Below are 23,736 nucleotides of genomic sequence, written 5' to 3'. Positions count from 1 at the left end.
CCGCAGAGCGGAATCCGGGTGTAGCAGGGGAGCTGGGTGATCACTGCTGCTGTCATGGTTCGTCAGCTAAACTGCATTGTCGCCGTTTCCCAGAACATGGGCATCGGCAAGAACAGGGACCTGCCCTGGCCCCCGCTCAGGTATCGGCCGGGCTGGAGGTGAGGGTACAAAGGCTGCGCTCACTGGCTTTAATCTGGTCACCTGGGCAGGGACGCACAGGGCCTACTGGCCAACTGGAGCCAGTTCCAATGGACAAGGGCATGTAGACCCTAGGTGGCCTCTGCGGCTATAGCACAAAGCCAAATTGTTGATTTCCCACCGGATCCTGCTTCCCTGCCATGGCCTCTGCCCTGTGGTGCTCTGGCCTAGGGCAAAGTCCCTGGCCTGGAGAACACCACCCTCTGGGAAGTACAATGTTTGTCATGCATTAGAACCCGAGCCAACCAGATAATGTTTTGAGTAATGCTGTGTTTCTCTAACTTGCAGGAATGAATTCAAGTATTTCCAAAGAATGACGACAACCCCTTCAGTAGAAGGTAATGAAGGCATTTTTAAATGTTTGGGATTGTCAAGGATTTTTCTTGAAGTTTTCCAATGCAATTGTTGTTTTAAATGGAAAGCTTCACGTTAATCTGGGATCTTTAATCTTACTAAAAATCTGTCTGAAGTTCCCAAGGTTCATTAAGCATCCCTTTTTTAAAAATTCTGGGCACATGTACAGTTCAGGTATTGCAAAATTGGCAGCTGAACAGAGATCTTCACATTGGAGGTTAGCGCTCCAAATGGAGGCCAAAGGAGGTCTTTGGAAGAGCTGCTGGGAGAGATGTTAAACCTGAACTGGGGCAAAGATGAAGAGAGTGGCTACAGGATCCTCCACATGAGTTATTTGGAATGTAATTATGATGCATGAAGGCATCAATGATGAACTCTCAGCATTTCAGTGTGGGAGAGTCTCAGTGACTAGAAGAATTAAGGAATGGAGAATGGTGTTCGATTGTGATGAGGATGATTTTGAGTTGTCTGTAAGGACATCCAGGACAATTTCAGACAGAGAGAGCTAGGTGAGTTGAGCTATGGGAGAAAAGAGGGTAAACAAAGAAAAAAATATGAAAATGGAGGAATACCCTGCTTAAAACCTAAGAAATGTGTATTTGTGGGTATAGGAAGAGGAATGGCAGAATAAATAAGGAAAGTCAGAGGGAGCAGATGCTGCATAACGTTAATAAAAGATATAAGGCCCTTGGAATTGGCTATTATGTCACTGGTAGAGACAAAATGGCAAGAGCGGAAAGCTCCAGGGACACAAATCCCTCTCAAGAATCCTTAAGTATGATCTGCTAATATTTCTTTGATCCAAATGTCTTGACTCAAGGTTTTTTTTCCTTCTAAGAAGTCAAAAATGGAATCTATATATATCAGGTTTCTACAAAAGCATTATCTGTGGAAGTATAATGCTGAAAAGGCAAGAGTTCAACTTAACCTGTTTTAAGATAAATTGAGGAAACTGTTAAGGAACTGTTTTTTTAAATATGATGATGGAAATCTACAAAGTACCCAAATATGAATAGCATGATTATCCAACAATGATAACTACTCATATGCTGAACATTGTTCTAAGTCTAATCCCCCCAACAATTGTAGAGGTAGGCACTATTCTTATCTCTATTTTCATAGCCAAGGAAAGTAAGGCGGAGGAGTACTGGTTAAGACGGAGGATGCCTGGTTAATAATGATAGAATGCATTGGATTAGAACACTTCAACCCAAAACCTTTCCTCTTTACTACATCATACGTAGTTGCAATTGATTATAATTAAATATTGGATACAAGTTGGGTAAAGTCCGAGGGGAAAATAATTACTATATTTAGGTTAGGAAAGATAAATGTAAATTTTTGTAAAGCTGTTTTAAGTTTTAATGTTTTTAAAGCAAATCCACTAGATGTCACTATGACAAATATCTACGTGTATATGATTAAAAATATATGTATAGTCCCAAAATATATTTATCCTTTCCATGTGATTTTATAGGTAAACAGAATCTTGTGATTATGGGTAGGAAGACCTGGTTCTCTACTCCTGAAAAGAATCGACCTTTAAAGGACAGAATTAATATAGTTCTCAGTAGAGAACTCAACTAAGTACTATAATATAAAGTCACTACAGGAAAGTCATGTTCCATTTATTAAAGTGCATACCAGTATATGACAAGATGAAATAGTATAAAAGTAGCTATTAGTGAAGCTACCTAATATCACAAAGGTGATTACAGAAAATGAATAAGTTGTTACACCACATGGCAACTTATTCTGCTCCTTAAGTGACTAATGGATTTTAACACCTTGAAATGTTATATTAATAGATTTGCAAGTTACCTTGAACCTTCAATAAACTTAAATATCAGTTATACAATATAATCAATAACTTTTTCCTAATTTCACATAAAATCACAATATCCAAGTTTTGGGATTTGCCAAAATTAAGCAATTATCCTATCTTCAGTTGACTTAACACAAACATAAGAAGATGTGAATTTTAGGATGGACGAAAAGTGGTTATAATCTTATGCCCTGCTATTCCTAGTTAACTGGATTACCCGAATATCACTGTACTTGTGTTCATTTCCCCGTGTCTGAAGGTAAAATATTTTAAAGCATTGAAAATGGCTCTAGGGATTGTCTAGAGAACAAAGCATGTCTAGTTGGTTTCTGCTAACAATGGAGTAGATAGTTCCTGACGCCAGAAATGCCAAGGCGAAAAGCAGGGTGTGGAATTATTGCCCCATGAAGTCATCTCTGGTGGCTTCCATGTCATTTACACCACATGTAGTATATCCTGATTTCTATTTTGTTTCTTTTTGTTGATAGTGGCATTGATCCTAACCTACTAAAATAATTTTCCATACCTCATGGTTTTGCTTTGGTGGAGGGGTAATGCAAATTAAACTTAAGGGAAAGTTTGGGATCAAAATGTTGAGCATTCTTCCTTAAACTAATAATGTAGTTACCAATAAGAGTCCAGTATCATAAGGTACTACTTGCTTGACAACAGTGGTCATAATGGTCATAATATTCCTTTCCTGCATGTATCAGTTAGGGTTCAACCAGAAAATATTTATCTATATGGATTTTTTTTTGAGGCAGTGTCTTGCTAAGTTATCGAGAATGGCCTTGGGCTTAGCAATTCTTCTGCCTCAGCCTTCCAGGTCATAGGATTATTTATTTTTTAAATTTTGAGATAGGGTCTCACTATGTTGCCAAGGCTGGCCTCGAACTTGTGATCCTCCTGCCTCAACCTTCTGAGTCACTATGGATACAGGCACTTTTTATCAGTCTTATTACAAGGAATTGGCTTTCACAGTTGTATGTGAAACCAAAACTCTTTAGAGCAGGCCATTGGGCTGAAATTCTCTAGCCAGGGCTAAGGCAACACAGGTAAAATTTCTTCTTCTAGGAAACTTCAGCTCTGTTCTTAAGGCCTTTGAATTGATGAATCAGGCCTACCCAGATTAAAGTCAACTAATTACAGATGTTATCACATCTACAAAATACCTTGGCAGCACCACTTGAAATACTCTTTTAATAACCAGTAACTATGGCCTACCCAAGTTAATATACCCTGGGAATGAAAAAAATTGTACAGCTATAGGCTAAAAGATTCAGGCTCATAGAGATTTTCTGCCACATCTGTCCTAGAATGTCATAGGTAAAAAACTAGATTTACCAGGATGGTTGCATTGATTTCCTCGGGGTGATGGGAAATACATTGATGTGTGTCCTGCCATCTGCCTTGGTCTTTATGCTATTCCTTCTCCTGGTTGCTAGGATATTCTGATGATATCTTTTCTTCATAGAAACCAAATTCACAGAGTATATTGCCATTCCCAGAGACTTTTAATAACATGAATACTATTCAAGTTTATTTATGACTATCTTCAACTAAAATAAACATAAAGAAATCTCAGTTGGGAGGATGTTCAGTTGAGCCAGGATTTCTCCTGAAATGATGAGTCTAATTTTTTTATGATTCCCCCTGTGGTGTATGTAATTGGGTTTAGCTGCTTCTTACGTATGTATATATAACATTTTTTGGTGTATTTCCCTTTTTTTTAGGGCTGAGAAAATTTGAAGTCTTTATTATCAAGCATACCAGAGAAACAGTAATGCCAGTTAGTAAAATATTTTACTAGGGTTTTTTGTTGTTGTTCTCCTGTCTCCCTGCTTGTTAGCCAGTTCCACACATATACTGAGAACCTGCTGGGTCCTGCACAAAAGGGCAGAGTTTAACAATCAGAAACCACTATTTTTTGTGCAAGTTTTTAAAGGTACTTAATTTTTTTTAACCTCCTCCCCAGTACAGAAAGAATTTGAATCCTCTAAGTAACCTCAATTCAGTGCCAAACATACTTATTTATGGTAACTATTTAGTTAATGAGGGATGGGGGAAAGTGTTTTTCCAAAGCTTTCTGGACAAATTGTGACTTTTTAAGAGAACCAAGGATGGAGAGGGTGACTACTAATAGGTCTCTTTTTGTTGTGAACTAGTGGTAGTTGCACAACTCTAAATATACTAAAAATCACCAATTTTTACACTTTAAAAGGGTGAATTGTGTGGTATTGTGATTTATATCACACAAAGCAGGTTTTTAAAGTATTTGGTACCAAAAACTAAGTAAAGAATTTTTACTACAATGCATCTTGACACCATCTCTAAAAAATCCAAAATATCTTCCATGATTTAAAATGTTGTAAATCATCTTCAATCCATGAAAGTTATCTAAATTTTATATCATGTATATATATTTTTTTATCTCACTCTCATATCTTTTCTAGTGATTAACACACACTCTGCTTCTTAAAGCAGATCTCTCCAACTCATAAATTTAGCATAGCAAACACTGACAGACCTTGCGTCTTAAATCTACTCTGGTACCTAGTAACTTTGGGGCCTTCAGCAGGTTAAACCTAAAAGTTTGCTAAACCTAAACTTCTTTACATACTAAGTAGATTAATAATGACAGTTTTTGAAGGTTCACTGAAATTTTATATATAAAGTTTCTGCTCACAAGATACCTTACATGTCAGTTCCTACCCCCACACCTTGTAAATTTATAGCTTCTAGAAAATATTAACATGAACAAAATCACAATGAACACATTCATGATCTCATTTTCTTTTCTTTTTTTTTAATAATTTTTTTCTTTCTTTCTTTGGTGCTGAGGATCAAACCAGTGCCTCACATGTGCCAGGCAAGCACTCTACCACTGAGCCACAACCCCATCCCCTCATTTTCATTTTAATATAACACTTTGTTCTTTCTTTCCTTGATTGTGAGACAAAAATCTCATCTAAATTACTATTTTCCTCAACTCCCACTTTTTTCTAAATTCTATTTTTCTCTGACTTCAGGACCTTGTACTATTGCCCCATCCATTAGCATTTTAATCCTCACCACAGATTACATTCTTTTACCCTCAACTTTGTCTCAGCTTTCTTGTGTTAAATAACTGCACTGTAACTATCAATAGAATCTGTGGGTAGTCTGTCATCTCTGTGCTTTTGCACGTCTTTATCTTCTTTGACACCCAGCTAAAGAGTCATTGTTCCCTCTTCACCCCAACCCAGATGATGCACTGTTTCTGGACTCCTGAAGTATCCTCTGCACATCTTCATTGTGTGTCTTTTTCATATGTTATGGCCACTGCTGAGATATTCTTTTGACTACCATCATGATCTTTTGGGTGCCAGGACTACTGTTTTGTTTTTGAAATCTCTTGTCCCGGTATCTAACATAGATATAGCATAGTAGGGATTCAGAACTCTTCAAAAGGAATGCTCACAAGTTACTTATAGAAAGAGAATAATCCCACTCGGGAAAAGTTTGCAACCTGTTTTTTTTTTTTCCCACTTAATTATTTACAGAAAATAAATTTCTATAAATATCTGTAATGGTCACATGAGGATAGATCATACTTGAAACAGTTGGTAATTGTTGGAAATCAAATTTTTAAAAGCTGAGTATAAATGGTCTCAAGTTGAACATTATTTCTCAATTCTACATAAGACACCATTCTAGTCTGAGGCTTTTGTGATTAAGTAGTATCCCAGCCGTCCCCAAAGATATCAGGCCAGAATTTGATCTGCCATGCATTTACCTTTCACATCAAGCATAGTGGGAAGGGATAAGGTCTCTATAGCAGCCTGGAGTAATCAGATAAGGCTGCTTGAGGCCAGAGGACATGGAGTAGGGGGGTTGCCCAGTCTAATCCCCAGCATCCCAATGTCTCAGGCCTGGTATCTCAGGCACTTAAAGCCCCTGGTCACCCATTAAATATCTGTTGTAATGTTAGGCTGCTGGAGTTCAACTACCATGCCCACCAATTCCTAGCTGTGTGATCATTGGTTACTTAACCCCTCATCTTTAATCTCACCTGTAAAAAGGAATAGTACCTACGTAAGATTAGTATTTATATTAAGTGGAATGCCTACTGTGTGCATTATATTATTTCATCATCACAAAACTCTTGGTCAGAAACAAGATACCAAAAATACCCACTTGGGTCTTGACACAGAATACATATACTGTTACATACCAGCTCTCCCTTCTTGGAAAATCCAATCTAGATTGGTTTGAAGAAAGATTATAGGCAGGAAATTAGCACTGAAACAAGGCATGATATAAAATGTTTACTATGTGTTATTCACTGTTCTTTTCTACAATGTGTGCTGCAAAGGGACTAACAGACTCAAACATTAGCTGGACTTTTTGCCTGTTCTTTTTTAGCCATCTAGGGGTCTAGTGTTTCCTGTGAAACATTTCTAAACTAATATTTTAGCAACATTTTGCAGAAGCATTTCCTCCAGCCTTTGCTAAAACTTAAATCTGAAACCAATCCTTAATCAGGTTTTTGCTTTTGCAAACTCACTACAAAGGGCAATGAAATCTTCACAAAATTATCACCCCTTTCTTTGAGGTCCACACCAACCATTTATAACACCTTGGAAGTCATATTGCTATTATACACCCACTTTAAGGATACTGCTTCCTGTCTGAGCACGGTGGCACACACTTGTAATCCCAGTGACTCAAGAGACTAAGCAGGAGGATCACAAATTCAAGGCCAATCTGGACAATCTAGTGAGACCCTGTCTCAAAATAAAGAATTTTAGGAAATTTCAGGTAGGTAGCTCAATGGTAAAGTGCCCCTGAGATCAGTCTCTAGTACCACAAATAAAAAAGAATGCTTCTTTCAGTTTTTCCTCATGTCAGTTCCTGTATCACCATTTTCCATTCTACTCCATCTTTATTATCCATCCTTACTTCAGCATCTTTACTTAATAAAACCACCATGACTATTTCAGTCGTCCTGTACTTTATTAACTAGACTATCTTCTCCAATTCCAAATTTTTGACTTCTAAGTTTTCTCCCTGAACAGCCTAGTCCAACTCAGCCCTTATGACTGCCCTGATTCCTTAAGAGATAGTTAATTTAACTTCACCCTGGTCTCCATTTCTTTATCTAGCCTGAGCCAAAGTATATTCTTTGCTCTATCCTAACTCCTTTACCAGATGACAAAGAGTGAAATAAGGAAAATAAATTTCAGGAGGAGAGGGAGGATGCAACCAAGAGAATGAATAATCCCCATTAGTTCTTGATTAATCATTGTTATAACCTCTAGTTCAAAGGCAGTTATGTAATCTTTTTAAAGCACCAGCCTAAGACCTTGACATTGGATTGTAATTTTTGTTCCATATTTAATTACTATGAAAGCCTAGTTCTGCATGTTTCCTCATTTATAAAAGGAATTAGACCCCCTCCTCCCTGCCAAAACAATAATTGGTTTGGAGGTTGAGAGAGATTGTTAGTTCAATAATTTTACTGTTTATGTGAACTTTTCCCTTTTGGGTTTTTAATTATATAAGTAGCAAAAAACTGATTTTCAAATAGTTCAACCATTTCTGTTTGTTTGGAACAGTAAAGTTTTTTTTTTTCCACTCCCCAAAGGTATTAGCAGTTTGAATATTGCTGCAAACTTTTCTACACTCAAACATTCTCTTTCCAATATTTCATTATGAAAATTTTCAAACATACACAAAGAACTTTAAATAGCTATATACCACCACTTAGATTCTACGAATAACATTTTTTGTGTTAACTTTTTCACATATCCATCTGTTCAGTTTGTCTTGTTCATATTTGCATGTCAAAATTAATTTCAGCCTTCTATTCTTCATACATATAATTAACTAGAATTCAGTATTTCTCTACAGTTTTTTTTTCTTTTATGGTAAATATTACAATGAGGTGCACAAGTCTTAAATGTACATTTATTAAAGTTTTGATAAATGTGTATACCTGTGTAACCCAGCCCCTATCAAAGATACAGAAAAGGTAACCCCCAGAAAGTTGTCTCATGTCCCCTCACAATTCTTTATGCCACTACTTTAGAGACTACTGTTGTGACTTTATATCACATGTGATTTTGATTAACATATGGACCCTAGATGTACAAATGTAGGTAGGTATTGATTGTAGGCCATACTTTTTTTAAAGGATTCATATTTATGATGATTTTGGTTTTATAATCACTGCTTCCTATTCATATAATTTGATTAATATGGATGGGTTTTACAAAAATTGTATGTAATTCTTTTACTTTTAGAGAACTTCCACAAGGAGCTCATTTTCTTGCCAAAAGTCTGACCGATGCCTTAAAACTTACTGAGCAGCCAGAATTAGCAAGTAAAATAGACATGATTTGGATAGTAGGAGGCAGTTCTGTTTATAAGGTAAGTAGAGTTATCTACAAATAAAAAGAAATGTTCCCTACTTTCTTTTAGTTCTCTTGACATTTAAAGGGAGGTTGGGAGGAAACATTAAGCCATAAGCATAAGAAACAGTACGTTATCTCTAAAAAAGATATTTTGTCATTCTGAATTATTTGATTTTGTCCCTGCAACATAAACTAAATAAAAATGTAAAAGTAAAATGTTTGGTCTATATGAGTCTATTTTCTTTTTATTGATTAATAGTTGTATTTACTTATTGTGTACAACATGTTTTATATGTATACTTTGTGGAATGGCTAAATCAAGCCAATTAGCATAAATATAACACCTCACTTTTTATGGTGAGAACACTTAAAATCATTCTTGAGCCATTTTCAAGAGTACAATATAAGGTTGGTAATAACTAAAGTCATCACGTTGCATGATAGACCTTTGGAGCTTATTCTTCCTATTTAACTGAAATTTTGTGTCCCTTAAACAACATCTCCCCACATACCACTTTATTTTCAATTCAAAATACTAGTTAATATTTACAGCTTAAGAACCATTCTAAATGTCTCCCCAAGATTTGCATTTGCACTGTACTAGTTTCTACCTCCACCCCCATCCCCATGCCCTAAATAAGCTGTTATATACCTTCTCTTACAGGATGAAAATCTCACTGAGAAAAGAGTAGGGGTCTAGTTGATATATACTTACTAGATGTATATGAATTTGTTAAAAGCAGAAAGCTTTTCCTCAATAATTTTCATTTAATTTTAGGACATAAGAGAAGGGTTTCATGATTTCAGATCAAAAGGGTAAATAGTTGGGCTGGGGATGTGGCTCAAGTGGTAGCACGCTCGCCTGGCATGTGTGCGGCCCGGGTTCAATCCTCAGCACCACATACAAACAAAGATGTTGTGTCTGCCAAAAACTAAAAAATAAATATTAAAAAATTCTCTCTCTCTTTCCCTCTCTCTCTCTCTCTCTTTAAAAAAAGGGGGGTGGTAAATAGTGTGTTAAAGAAGAATTCTTTTTTTTCCTGATACAAATTGACTTCCAGCTTTTAAAAAAAATGAGGATACTAAGTAGAATTCTTTGGCTCTTGACTTGGGTACAGTGCTGAGGCAAGAGGATATTAAGTTCAAAGCCAGCCTCAGCAACAGCAAGGCACTAAGCACCTCAGTGAGACCCTGTCTCTAAATCTCTAAATACAAAGGACTGAGAATGTTGATGAGTGCCCCTGAGTTCAATCCCTGGTACACCCCACTCCCCCAAAAAAAGCACTATTGAAAGGGTAACTTTTAGAGGGAAAAGAAAAATCAGTCCCTACTTCTTGGGGTTTAGGGTAAAATATACACTGAAATTATTTGTGAAAGAAGAGGTATTCCGGGATCTTAGAAGGGATTATAAAAACTCTCAGTTTCTTATGTTCCTGATTCCACAATCTCTTATTTTTTCCCCATTGTAATAAGGGGAAATGAACATTTTTCTTCTTTAATCTTTCCATCCACATATGAATTTCTTCTAGAAAACAAGTTCATTTTATTATTTATCACATTTTGAGTTACTCAAATCATATCACTTGAAATTGTACTTTTTAATAAGCACTAAGTACTTAAAAGCATGTATATAAAATGACTTTTGTATAAGGAAATAAAGCCTTCAGGTGATTTGTGTTATTCACGTGCCTCTCTTCACAGCTGCTTTCAGTCATTCAGGCTGTTCTTCCCAAGTACCACGTAAATAAAGTTTCATTGGAACACAGCCCCACTTGTTTGTTTAGTGTTGTCTGTGGCTGCTTCTGCCTATAAAAGTAAGAAACCGTATGACCCTCAAACCCTAAAGTGTTTACTGCCTGACTATTCACAGAAAGTTTGCCTCACACCATCAACTTTGATATAGAACTTAAAATGCTGATGTGATTGGTTAATCCCACTCAGTTGTTCTGGGTTTTGTTTGTTTGTTTGTTTGTTTGTTTGTTTTGTTTTTTTTGTTTTGTACAGTAAGAATTACTAGGGGCTAGGAATGTAGCTCAGTGGTAGAATGCCTATCTAGCATGCATGAGGCCCTGGGTTCAATCCCTAGCACCACACAAAAAAAGAATAGAATATTTATTTGGTTGTAGCAAAGATAACAATGGTTTAATACAAATTTAAGTATTCAAAATAAAATTTGTTCAGTGTCCCACTCAGTTTTTCGGGTTTTTGGTTTGTTTGTTTTTTGGTTTGTTTTTATTTGTTTTGTTTTGTTTTGTTTTGTATAGTAACAATTACTAGGGGCTGGGAATGTAGCTCAGTGGTAGAATGCCTACCTAGCATGTATGAGGCCCTGGATTCAATCCCTAGCACCACACACACACACACAAAAAGAATATTTATTTGGTTGTAGCAAAGATAACAATGGTTTAATATAAATATAAGTTTTCAAAATAAAATTTGTTCAGTTCCCTTATTTGGAACTTTAAGAATAACAAACACCTGGAATTTTACATATGTATGTATGCATATAAAAATATTTTTCTTATAATCTATACATGTTTGAGAATCGAGTTATTACTGCAAAGCAAAATACACAAAAAGCGTTATTGCTTTGTTGGGTCTGTAAAGGATTCATACTGTTTATTAAAATTTTTAAGATATTTGTTTGAGAGCAATCCTTTCTGTAGAAACTGTCAATAAAACTGTAGATAGTAGTTAGAAAAATCATTTAACAAAAAAGGCTATAGTTGTTAGCAACAAGAGACATGTTAAATTACTGTATTGAGGAAAGAAAGCAATATTAAATTTTATGAGTGTACTGAGTAGGCCCTTGGTGTTCAGTAGTCAAGATCCCATGAAACTGTACTATCTTGTATGGATATACATGTGTAAGTTTTTCTTTGGAAAATAACTTGATAACTTTGGATTAATGTCCCTTATTTATTTATTTATTCATTCATTCATTCATTCATTTTTGGTGGCCCTGGGCCTTACACATTCAGATTAACTTTTTTTTTTCAATATTTTATTAGTTGTTGATTCATCTATATTTATTTTCATGTGGTACTGAAAATCAAACCCAGTTCCTCACACATGCTAGGCAAGCGCTCTACCGCTGAGCCACAACTCCAGCCCCAGATTAACTCTTAAAAGAGCAGCCAAAGGAAAACAACCAAACTGAATTCTTAAATTAAAAAGTATTTCTCATAAGCAAACTAGAGACCAGAATATAATAATTATCGATTATGATTAGTTCCATTCTTAAGGTAACTAAGGCACATTTTAGAGGATCCCAGATTTAAGAATAGGGTATTTATGTAGTATACTTTGGCAGTAATAAACAAGTCTTTAAGGCCTAGTATAAGGCATTTCTTTCGTAACTAAAACAAACAAAAATCTTAGAGTGTCTTATGATATAGATTAAGGAAAGTGATGCCTTTTTTGTTTTGTTTCAAAGGAAGCCATGATTCAACCAGGCCATATTAAATTGTTTGTGACAAGGATCATGCAGGAATTTGAAAGTGACACATTTTTCCCAGAAATTGATTTGGAGAAATATAAACTTCTTCCAGAGTAAGTATAAAGTTCTTATTAAAGCGCTTTTGGACTTTCTATGTAAGAATTATAGAAAAGAACATTTTCTTCTTTCAGAATGAGTTCAGAGTAGGAATGTGTTATTGTATATAGATAAAGTTAGGAATCTTTAGACGTCTTCAGTATACTGGAAATGCTCAGGTTTTAATGATGTCAATAAAATCTAGAATTAATGTATTCAGTTCAACCTAGGAGAGTCAGACATGACATAGGCACTGGGGAAATAGTGTTGACTAGGCCTGATGATATTGCTGACCCCCTGGAGATACACTTTCTAGTCAGGGGGAATGACAAGTGACAGTCATCAAAAGAGGTGTTGGGTAGAGAACTAAAACATTGGGATGTGATAGACATGGAGTAGTCTGAGAAGTCCTCTCAGAAGAATGACATCTATAGTGAGATCTAAATGTGAAGAAGCCAGCCATGTAATAGCAGGAAGAGAATTCCAGGAACCAGAAATAGCTAGTTCAGAGGCTGAGGCAGAAATGAGGTTGGCCTCTTCCCTGAGTCTGACCGCTACTGTGGCCAGTGGGAGCAAGGGGGAGGCCAACAAGGGTCAAACTGGGTGCAGGTTTAGAGAGTCTGAAAGGAGAGTGACAATGTTCTAGCTGCTTTATGGGAATGGACTGCAGGGGGACAAGAGTGAAGCAAGGAGACCAGTTAGTAATTCAGATGAAGGTTGAGGGGACTCAGATAAAGGTGGTAGCAATAGTGGAGATGGAGAGAAGTTATACTTGCCTTCCTGTGCAGTTGTGACTCCAGCATGAGGCTGCTAAATCTTGAAAGCTCACAACATTTTTAGTTTAAAAGCACATTTCAGCCATATTCTATAGAGAGAAAAAGATTAATTATATCAACCCTTTTAGACCAGCTTTTAGAGCATTCTTGCAGATATTCTCAGTTGTATCTAGTAATTATCCCTTGAATGTGAGTTTGTTTTTGAAATGCCCCCTAAATGAACCTTCAGAGCAAAGTCAATAAATGGATGGCCAAGCTTTAGAATAATAGTCTATTACTCTACGGAGTAATAGCCTTGGATCAAATGAAGTGAATGATTTTTCTTGAGCTCTTAACTCTAAAGAAAACTGAAAAGTATAAGAACTCTAAGCAGCTGAAATACAGGCTTTTGCTTAGGCTCCAAAGGTGACTACTTAGAAAAATCACATTTGGAAATTTTATATAAATTTATGTAAATATCAATTGTTTAACTTTGTCATACCTTACGTATTTTCTCTTCTGCTTTAATTGCTGAGTGTCACATTATATGGATATTGAGCTCAACTTTTCTTCATTTCTTACCTTTCTCTTTGCTGCTAACAACTGTGTGAATCAGATTCATTTAAATACCTTTCCATCTTTCCAAGTCTTACTACTCTTAATCAGAACACTTTCCAAAACTGGAACCCTTGATAATTTAAAACAAATACCATTCTGCCTCTCCAGATTTAAAGAAAAAAATGTAGCATCTTTACTGAAATGTCCTGCATATATCATAGCATTTATTATACTAGTGTTTAACTCACTAGTGTTGGTATATTTACAGGGTTGTGCAACCATCAGCACAATCTCAAGTGACAATAAGTATGAGGGTTTTTTTCCTGAACTCCCAGTTCTGCTCCACTGATATGTATGTATATCTTCATGCCAGTACCACAAGGTCTTCATTACTAACTTGTGAAATCAGAAAGTATAGTTTTTCCAACTTTGCTTTTTTTCCCAAGATTGGTTTAGCTCTTCTGGGTCCCTTGCATTTCCATATGAATTTTATGATCAGTTTGTGAGTTTCTGCCAGAAAGCAAGTTGTGATTTTGATAGGTGTCATCTGTAGGTTACTCTGGAGAGTATTGTCATTTCAATATTAAGTCTTCCAGACTTTGAGCCAGTGATGTCTTTCCACTTACTTAAGTCCTCTTTAATTTCTGTCAGTAAAATTTTGGTTGTATGTCTTGTACTTCTTTGTTAGTGTTTAATTCCTTTTATTTTTCCTTTTATTTCCTGTTTGTTGCTAGTGTTTAGAGACATGAGATGGGAGGGAAATGGAGAGAAAAGGGAAATTGCATGGAAATGAAGGGAGACCCTCATTGCTATACAAAATTACATATAAGAGGTTGTGAGGGGAATGGGAAAATAAACAAGGAGAGAAATAAATTACAATAGATGGGGTAGAGAGATAAGATGTGAGGGAAGGGGAGGGGGGATAGTAGGGGATAGGAAAAGTAGTAGAATATAACAATTACTAATAAGGCATTATGTAATATTGTGGATGTGTAACCTACGTGATTCTGCAATCTGCATTTGGGGTAAAAATTGGGAGTTCATAACCCACTTCAATCTAATGTATGAAATATGATATGTCAAGAGCTTTGTAATGTTGTGAACAACCAATAAAAAAAATGAAAAAAAAAAATAGAAATACAAGTGATTTGGGTTTATTAATCTGATATCCTACAACCTTGCTGAATTCAATAGTTCTAATTGTTAGTAGATTTCTTAGGATTTTATTTATAAGGTATAATGTCATTTTCAAATAGAGATAGTTTAATTTCTAGTTTAGATGTTTTTTTAATTTCTTGCTTAATTGCCTGACTACAACTTCAGTATGATGTTGTCTGGAAGACGAAAAGATCAGATGTCTTAGAGGGTAATGATTTAGTCTTCCTCGATAAAGTAGAGTTGTCACACATGTCCTTTATCAGACTGAGGAAGATTCCTTCTATTTCTAGTTCATCTGGTATTTTTTTCATGAAGGGGTGTTGGATTTTGCCACGTAACTTTCTAAGTCTATTAGGTGATCATGTGTTCTTTGTCTTTTGCTAATTAATAATTTAATATACCATCAATAAACTATATTACCTTCACTGATTTTCATGGTAATCTTGCATTTCTGGGATAAACTACACTTGGTAATTGTGTATAAGCCTTTTTATATGTTGCTAGATTCAATTTGCTAGAATTTTGTTGAGAATTTTACATTTGTAATCAAAAGGGATATTGAGCTTCTTTGTTTGTTATGTCTTCACCTGGATTTGGTATCAGGATAACACTAACCTCACAAAATGAGCTGGAAAGTGTTCATTTTTCTGTTGTTTTTCAGAAGAGTCTTTGAAGGAAACTCTTCCACTGCAAGTTGTGATGGTCCTCTGTACTTTTGGGCCTGTACTAACATCACAACAGCCCCCCTTAACATGGGGTAGAGGGAATTCCTAAAGGGGAAAACAAGGAGAAGAGAAAAAGGAAACCTGCAAAGTAAATGTACTTTGTCCCTAAAGTCTGTAACCATGCTCAATTCTAGAGCTTTCTCTCCAAATCTGTCTACATTAGAGAACTTATCGTTTCCTACTCTCCAAAAGTGAGCTTTGATCACTTTTTACCCCTTCCCATTTTCCCCCTTTTCCCACAGTAACCCCTTAGTTTGGACCCCCATTTTCTTGTGTTTGTATAGGTTTCAGTTCAAACACAGTCTTTTATTAACACCATACTTTTTGGTTTAAAAAAAAGAAAGCAATAGTATAATGAAATAAAAATGACAGTGAGAACTATTGTGAGATGAAAAGAGAATAAAATTAGAAAATAGATAAAGCCACAAATGGTAGACACCGAAGAGCAGAAGTTGATATTAACAAAATAAGATGGTTTTACTTTGTGGCTGCCTTTTTTCCCATAGGTCATTTTCTGTGCAATTATTCTTTCAACCACACTATGCTAGCCTGTCCTCTCAAGCTCTGTCCTCATTCATCTTGGAAGAAATTTTTCTATCTCAGACTGTCACATGAAGGCCCAACCAAACCAGCAGGCCCAAGTGTTTTATATCAGCAGTTTTCTGTTTAATGAGCTCCAAACAGAATTTGCTGTCCACTTAAAAACCTTCCATGTGACCACCTAGTCAAAGATAAAGACCAAAACAGGCCTTTAGAGTCTATAATTGTCTGTTTTCATTACTATAATGAAATACCTGAGGCAGGCTAACTTTAGAAAAAAAGGTTTATTTGGCTCACAGTTATGGAGGTTCAAAGGCATGCTGCTGGCATCAGCTTGGTATTGGTGAGAACCTAAGGGCAGGGGCAGACTTGGGAAGAAGAGATCACATCTCAAAATAAGAAGCCAGAGAGAGAGTATAATCCTACAGTCCATGGGCATACTTCTAATTAATCTGAGTTCTTCCCACCAAGGGTTGTCATCATTGTCATGTAGTCCCTGTCCCCTGCCCCCAGTTAAAGGTCCATAAAGACACCTCCCAATATTACCTCACTAAGGACCAACACTTGAACCCTTCAGGGACAAACCATGTCCAAACTATAACAGAAGTGGTAATTGGCTCCAGAGCTGACACACGAAAACCTTATAGGTAGAATTAGATTTCAGGTGAACTGATGTCTCCTCTTCTGACCCCACTACTTCCTGACTGTCCAAGTTCCTGGCATATTTGTCCACAGTATTTTTATATCCCTTCCCTCCAACACCTTTGCTTCCTGGTTTTATTTTAGCTGCAATTTGTTTTTTATGGGAAACTGTTTCAGGAACTCTGTTTACCTCTTAAACTTTCCATAAAATCGTCTCTGGGTTATTCTTGTGGTGCTTTGTCAGTTTAGATCTGATATTGATTCTTACTTATTGGCTTTCTCGGTGCCTGAAGGTGCTAAATGGGGAGTCTCTGGGTGGGTGGTTCCTAACAAATAGGTGGTGTTTCCAAATCCTGTCAGACTTGAACTCAGCATCCAAGTGTGGATCATAGACAGTTTGCTCTTTAAAAAGTTTGGAATGATGATTAGGAAATGTAATTATAACTGTTATTAAATTAGACTGAATGTGTAGATATTAGAGAAAGAAAAATGCAACAAGCAGAAATAAATTTTATTTTCACAGAGAAGATCTACATTAATACCATGGCTACTTATCATATTCAGCCAAAAGCACAGTCATTTTAAGTGTTATTGTTCATGATTTTAGAAAGAACTTCTTACTGCTTTGTTTTTGTCTTATTAACTGACAGTCTTGACACTCCTGAGAATTTTACACATGAAAAAAAATATGTAAATGTTACTCTTCATGACTCATTTCAAAGAGACTAAAATTATGGTTTAAAATTGGCCTAGTAAAAATCATTTGTTCAAAAAAAAAGAGGTTACTACTAAAATAGTGGGACAGCAATAGCTAAGGAAATGGTTGCAAAATAAAAACATAGCTAACAAAAATTAATGCTTATTTTTACTGAGCAATGTTCATGTATATTATGAGAGAAAAAAGTTTTCCTGTATCACCCTTGTCTAATAGTTAGGGGGCAAAATAAACCAGTAGTAATGGGTAGCATTTGTGGAAAACTTACTGGGTCAGGCCTAGTGCTGAATTCTTTACCATAATGAGAATTCTTTACCATAATGAAGCCTTTTTATACCAGTCAGGCCTGGAGATAGGTCACACAGCAAATCCGGGGACACTCACAGAGTGAATGTTAAACAGCTGCTGCTGACCCCCACTGGAGCAAATGGGTGCAGCCTCCAGGACACTAAGAAAAAACACTAAGATCTAGAGTGAAATAAAAATGTTGATAGGAGGCAGAATGGTCAGAGCAGTCTTCAGCTGACAACCTGGGGTTTTTTGTTTTTGTTTTTGTTTTGGATTGTACTTTTTTACTTGACGAGTTATTAAGTTGTGAAAAAAGAAGTGTGTGTGTTGAGGGGGAGGGATAATAGGCTTTCCTTCCCCTCAAGCAAACAAAAGTGAATTTATTATCATTAACAAAAGTGAATTATTATCATAAGTGTGGGTTGGGTTGGGTTACCCTCCAGATAAAGAATAATTAGAGGGCTGGGGATGTGGCTCAAGCGGTAGCTCGCTCGCCTGGCATGCGTGCGGCCCGGGTTCGATCCTCAGCACCACATATAAGCAAAGATGTTGTGTCTGCTGAAAACTAAAAAAAAAAAAATAATTAAAATTCTCTCTCTTTAAAAAAAAAAAGAATAATTAGAGTGAGGATTGTTAAGTATTGACTGGGAGATGCTTTTAGGAGACTTTTTTTTTAATTTGTTCAAATTAGTTATACATGACTGTACGATGCATTTTGACACATTGTACACAAATGGAGCACAACCTCTCCTTCCTCTGGCTGAATATGGTGTAGAGTCACACCAGTAGTGTAATCATACATGTATGTATGGTAATAATGTCCATCTCATTCCACCATCCTTCCCATACCACACCTCCTCCCCTCTGCACAATCCAAATTTCCTTCATTCTCCCCCCCCCCTCCACCCCATTGTGGATTAGCATCTGCTTATCAGAGAAGACATTCCATCTTTGGTTTTGGGGTTTTGGTTTATTTCACTTAACATGATATCATCTAGCTCCATCAATTTACCTGCAAATGCCATAATTGCATTCTTCTTTAAAGCTGAGTAATAGTCCATTATGTGTATGTACCACATTTTCTTTATCCATTCATCTGTTGAAGGGTATTTAGGTTGGTTCCATAGTTTAGCTATTGTGAGTTGAGCTACTGTAAACATTGATGTGGTTATGTCACTGTAGTATAAGCTGTTTTTAAGTCCTTTGGGTATAAACCAAGGAGTGGGATAGCTGGGTCAGATTGTGGTTCCATTCTAAGTTTTCTGAGGAATCTTCAGACTGCTTTCCATAGTGGTTGCACCAATTTGCAATCCCACCAGCAATGAATGAGTGTGCCTTTTTCCCACATCGTCACCAACACTTACTGTTGCTTGTATTCTTGATGATTGCCATTCTGACTGGAGTGAGAAGGAATCTTAGAGTAGTTTTGATTTGCATTTCTGCAATCACTAGAGATGTTGAACATCTTTCCATGTTTGATCAGTTGTAGTTCTTCTTCTGTGAAGTATCTCTTCAGTTCCTTAGCCCATTTATTGATTGGGTTACAACCTGGGTTTTGAATGGGAAACTAAAGGGAGTAAAGAGTCAAGTAAGAGGGAAGAGGAAAGATTGAATTCATCCTGATTCTAGCCAAGAAATTGCAATGTGCCATACATTGCAGAATTAGAGCCTTATGATGCACGTCTCTTGAGTAAACAGGAATTGAGAATCTGTCACCATGCCAGACACATGACTTCGGTTTTTGCTTTAAACAACTATAGATTATATTTCATTTTCTTTTGCTTACATAAGAAATTTTTTATCAGCTATAAAACTTACAAAGAATTCTTAGGAATTTTCATATTCCCTTGATGACAGAATAGAAATATACTAGGGAACTGCTATGGTGGTTAGTTTTTGAGGAAAGAATTAGGAATCAGAAGAAAAGGAGGAGAAATCACAACTTTCATTTTCTAAATTTATATACATAGTTTTGTAGGTTTTTTTCTTATTATTTGCATATGTATTATATTTGCCTGATATTTGTCTACCTTAACAGTGGCTTACCTACAAGAAGAAAAATCTTACCTTGCTTTATCACCATTGATGCCTTTTGGTTGAGATTCAGGGAAGCTATGTTTTTGAGGGATTAATTATACATCTTTTTCTTTTGCAGATACCCAGGTGTTCTTTCTGAGGTCCAGGAGGAGAAAGGCATTAAGTACAAATTTGAAGTATATGAAAAGACTGATTAATGTGAAGATGTTTTCTGATTTATTTCATGTTATCCTTCCCTCTAAAAAATTCTGTATTTTTACATTAGAATAAAAAGACTTGTGTGGTTAATGATTTCTAAGCAGCATGTTTTATTCTCCATCAGTCATACTAGGTCATATAAAATATCATTTAGGAAGCATTTCTTGCTCTTTCTTGCTATAAGTTTCCTTCATTGGCTCTCCCCCAAAGTCTGGACTGAGTACCTAACACCTGCCTACCTATCTGCAAGACAGCTGCAGTCAACTTATAGCATGAGTTGGCACTAGGGTCCTTAGAGATAGGAGCTAGATAGATTAGTTCAAAGGGCAGAAATGGATTATAAACAGAAGTGCTAGAACTCATTTTTTTAAAAGAAAATTAGATCAAGGTAAAAACTGTGAATTTTCTTCTTTTTCTTTTTCACATCCTACTTCTAAATAAACATTGTTTTCACTCAGGGAATGAGTAAATTAAGAACTCAAATATGGACAATAAAGAAGCAAGTAGGAGATTACCAAAAGGAAACTCTGAGACCTTTAAAATTTGCTTTTGATCTTCATTGAGATTCCAGGAGATACTACATTGATGGGCTGCTCTTTGCAAAAGAAAATGTAATAACAAGTATAATAGCATCAATTAAAAATTCTAAGAGATAATTGAGAATGGATATTGCTAGATACCAAAATCAGTAAGTTAGAAACTAAACCTTACAAAATGCACTGTAAAACCTGTCTGAACTATCATGTTAGCAAAGATTTAGAAAACTAGGTATGCAAAAGAAATAGCATTTTCTGCCTTGTAAGCTTATACCACCAGTTAAAGTGCAAGTTAGCAATATCAATTCAAATTCAGAAGATTCTGGATTTGGACCCAGATCTTCCACATCTAGAACTCAATTCTGAGCAAAGAGACGGACTCCAGAATATTTGTTGTAGCATTCTCTTGTAAACTTGGAAAGAGCCCAAACGTCAATAAATAAAGAAATGAATAACTAATGTGTCTATAAATTTTATTTATTTTTAATTTTGCAACAGTTAAAAAGAATGAGATACTATCAGAATAATGTCAGAGGTTGTTTAGTGAATGAAATAATTTTGTGTAATAACAGATTTTCTAATTTTAATATTTCTAAGAAGAAAGTACGCTTCAAATAGTTGACAGAATGAGAGTTTAACAAGTGTTATTTTCTGGCTTAGGTGCATATACTGTGATTAGGATTGTGGGCAACTGTGCATATTTTCACGAAGACTTATTTAAGATAACAAACTGGGCCCTTTATGTTCATCAATAAAATAAATTTCAAATAAATAATAAATATTTATTAGCAATAAATATAATCCAACACAGGAAATTTCACAACTGTGTAGCTTGCTTAGAAAACAAACAGTAAAAATAATAGCTTATTGACAAATCTGGGACATTTGGAAAGAAGTAAGTTCATTGAAGATAAAGCAAATGTAAACATGAGGTTGATGAGGGGAGGTGATTAGGCAATCATTAATAAGATTCAAGAGGATTTAATACTTACATGTATGAATACATGCATTAGCTTCAAAACTGGGAGAAATTTTAACTTGGAAAAAAAACAAAAAAACATGATGGTACTTACCAAAAAGCCAAGAGAATGAAGAGCACCCCTGGATAGAGCAACTAAGGGTAAAAAAAAGACAGAACCGGGCTGCAATGTGGCTCAGTGGTAGAGCGCCGGCCTCACACATGATTTGATCCTCAGCACCACATAAAAATAAGTAAATAGGGGCTGGGATTGTGGCTCAGCGGCAGAGCACTCGCCTAGCACGCAGGGGACCTGGGTTCGATCCTCAGCACCACATAAAAATAAAGCATTGTGTTGTGTCCGTCTACACCTAAAAAATAAATATTTTAAAAAAATAAGTAAATAAAGACTGTATCCATCTACAACTAAAAAAATATTTTTTAAAAAAACAAACAAGGGACTGTTTTCATTTTAAGACTTTAGAGCCCTTTGATTTTACTAACCCATGTTCATGTATTTCTTTAGTAAAAACAATTTTTTCCTAATAAAAAATGCACTAATTCATGAAAGCTGGGCTTCTGTTATTTTTTGTACACCCCACTTAAAATTTCAAGGAAACTTTGACTGCAGTATATCTCCATGGTCAGCTTAAAAATGTAGAAAGGAAAACATAATGAATTAGCCATGGATCACACAGAAACCCAGAGAACAGTTTTAGGTGTCAGGATTTCTGCATGGTGCCTGCTTCATTCATCTTTCATAGAGAAGCAAGTCTCACTTTTTCCTGGTTGATTTATGGAGTAGCACTATACTAAAATATAAAAAATATGGCAAAAATGTAAATAATAAGACATATATTCTAACACTCAGATTAGAATGTTTTGATTCTATGAACTCGTAATTGTTAACACCTACTTCCTTACAAGCACTGTTTCTCAAAATTTTCCCCACATCACCTGCATTAAGGACAGGACCCAAAATCTGCCTTTCAAACAAGTAACCCTGATTCAGAATCCTGCTCAAATTTATGAAGCACTGATTTAGAACTTTTGCACCCTGCCTAAGGGAAGAAAAAAAATGTTTTCTATCCCTAGTTCTAAGAGAAGGAAAGCATGCAAAGTGTAATAAGTTAACATGGAGAGATGGGAGAAGATAAAAGTAAAATAATGATTAGATTTACATGTTGCTGATCTATTAAAAACTAAAGACTTCTTAAATATATAGTAAAAAAATGCATATGGAAGTATTTCGTATCAGCAAGTCAGAAACATAGTAAGAAACCTCAGTGACAGATGTCTCAACAAAATGTATTTGTTAATAGTTAATAAACAAAAAATTGCAAAGCACATGACATAATTAGCTAAGATGACTTTGTGAGGGAAATGTTGCCAACTGCTGAAAGGATTTAGAAAAATAATTACCTCTGAAAGATTGAACCCTGTGATTGAGGATGTTCTGGCTGTGGAGAAGAAATGCATAATTAAATGAGTACCTGGAATAGAAGTAGAAATTCTAGTGAAAACATATTAGTACTCACAAAGGAGATAAAGGCTATAACCAATCTACATGAAGTTGGGCTACTTATGTGGAAAGGAAAATTACATTAGTGATAATTTTTAATGATATGTCCCAGCCTTTTCTGTCCCTCAGGAGACCTCATGTGTACCAAAATGTTCTCAGACAATACACTGACATTTCTCTTAAACCACATTCTTTCTGGAACTAAACAGAGAAAATCATATCAGTATGTGATACTTGGAATAATTTTATAGTCAATAATCAAGGTACATAAAAACTAAATTATTGGAAGGTAAATTTGAGGTGCTTTCTAATTCTGTGCCCCATGAGTCACAGGACACACACTCAAGACAAGCCCTAACAGAATGGAATTTAGTCTATTAGACCTGACAGTGCTGTAACTCAGGAAAAACTGGAGGAAAACCAAATTGGGATTCTGAATGAAACTACCCCTTTTCAGCCACTGGTCATGGTCCTCTTCTAAGGAAAGAAGACTTGGTTTCATGGCAAGACAAAGGCTTAGAGCTGCCCAGCACTGCCCAAAGCTGCCAGCTGTCTTTATTCTTGACAGGTGAACTAGCAAAACCTGAACTACATACTGTTTTTCCACCAACATTTTGTTATGAACTGTTTTAATTACACAGAAAAGTTAAAGAATGGTACAGTAAGCACCCATCTATCCACTACCTAGATTCTATTTTTAATACTTGCTATCTCTGCTCCCACATATTTAGCCAACTGCCCATCTTGCATTTTGCTGTATTTCAAAGTAATACTTCATGTTTCATTCTTCAGTTTGC

At 35.8% G+C, this 23,736-nt stretch overlaps 1 protein-coding gene across 1 annotated transcript; it reads left to right on the top strand.

Moving 5' to 3' along the window:
• The first annotated feature begins 40 nt into the window (after nucleotides 1-40).
• LOC144251077 (dihydrofolate reductase-like) lies at nucleotides 41-19,995 on the top strand. The gene is made up of 6 exons (XM_077794203.1): nucleotides 41-140; nucleotides 487-536; nucleotides 2,030-2,135; nucleotides 8,662-8,788; nucleotides 12,209-12,324; nucleotides 19,844-19,995. The coding sequence occupies exons 1-6, from the start codon at nucleotides 55-57 to the stop codon at nucleotides 19,920-19,922; spliced, it is 564 nt and encodes a 187-aa protein (XP_077650329.1). The 5' UTR covers nucleotides 41-54; the 3' UTR covers nucleotides 19,923-19,995.
• Nucleotides 19,996-23,736: the final 3,741 nt, after the last annotated feature.

The sequence above is a fragment of the Urocitellus parryii genome, chromosome Y (genome assembly GCF_045843805.1).
Source record: "Urocitellus parryii isolate mUroPar1 chromosome Y, mUroPar1.hap1, whole genome shotgun sequence".
Classification (NCBI taxonomy): Eukaryota; Metazoa; Chordata; class Mammalia; order Rodentia; family Sciuridae; genus Urocitellus; species Urocitellus parryii.
Note: the sequence above shows the minus strand (reverse complement) of the source record. Positions and strands in the feature narration are given on the sequence as shown.

Excerpts from the sequence above, each read along its gene's own strand:
- LOC144251077 (XM_077794203.1), top strand. The coding sequence starts at position 55 with ATGGTTCGTCAGCTAAACTGCATTGTCGCCGTTTCCCAGAACATGGGC. Across the intron at positions 141-486 it reads CTGCCCTGGCCCCCGCTCAG|GAATGAATTCAAGTATTTCC; the intron begins GTATCGGCCGGG and ends TCTAACTTGCAG. Across the intron at positions 8,789-12,208 it reads GAGGCAGTTCTGTTTATAAG|GAAGCCATGATTCAACCAGG; the intron begins GTAAGTAGAGTT and ends TTTGTTTCAAAG.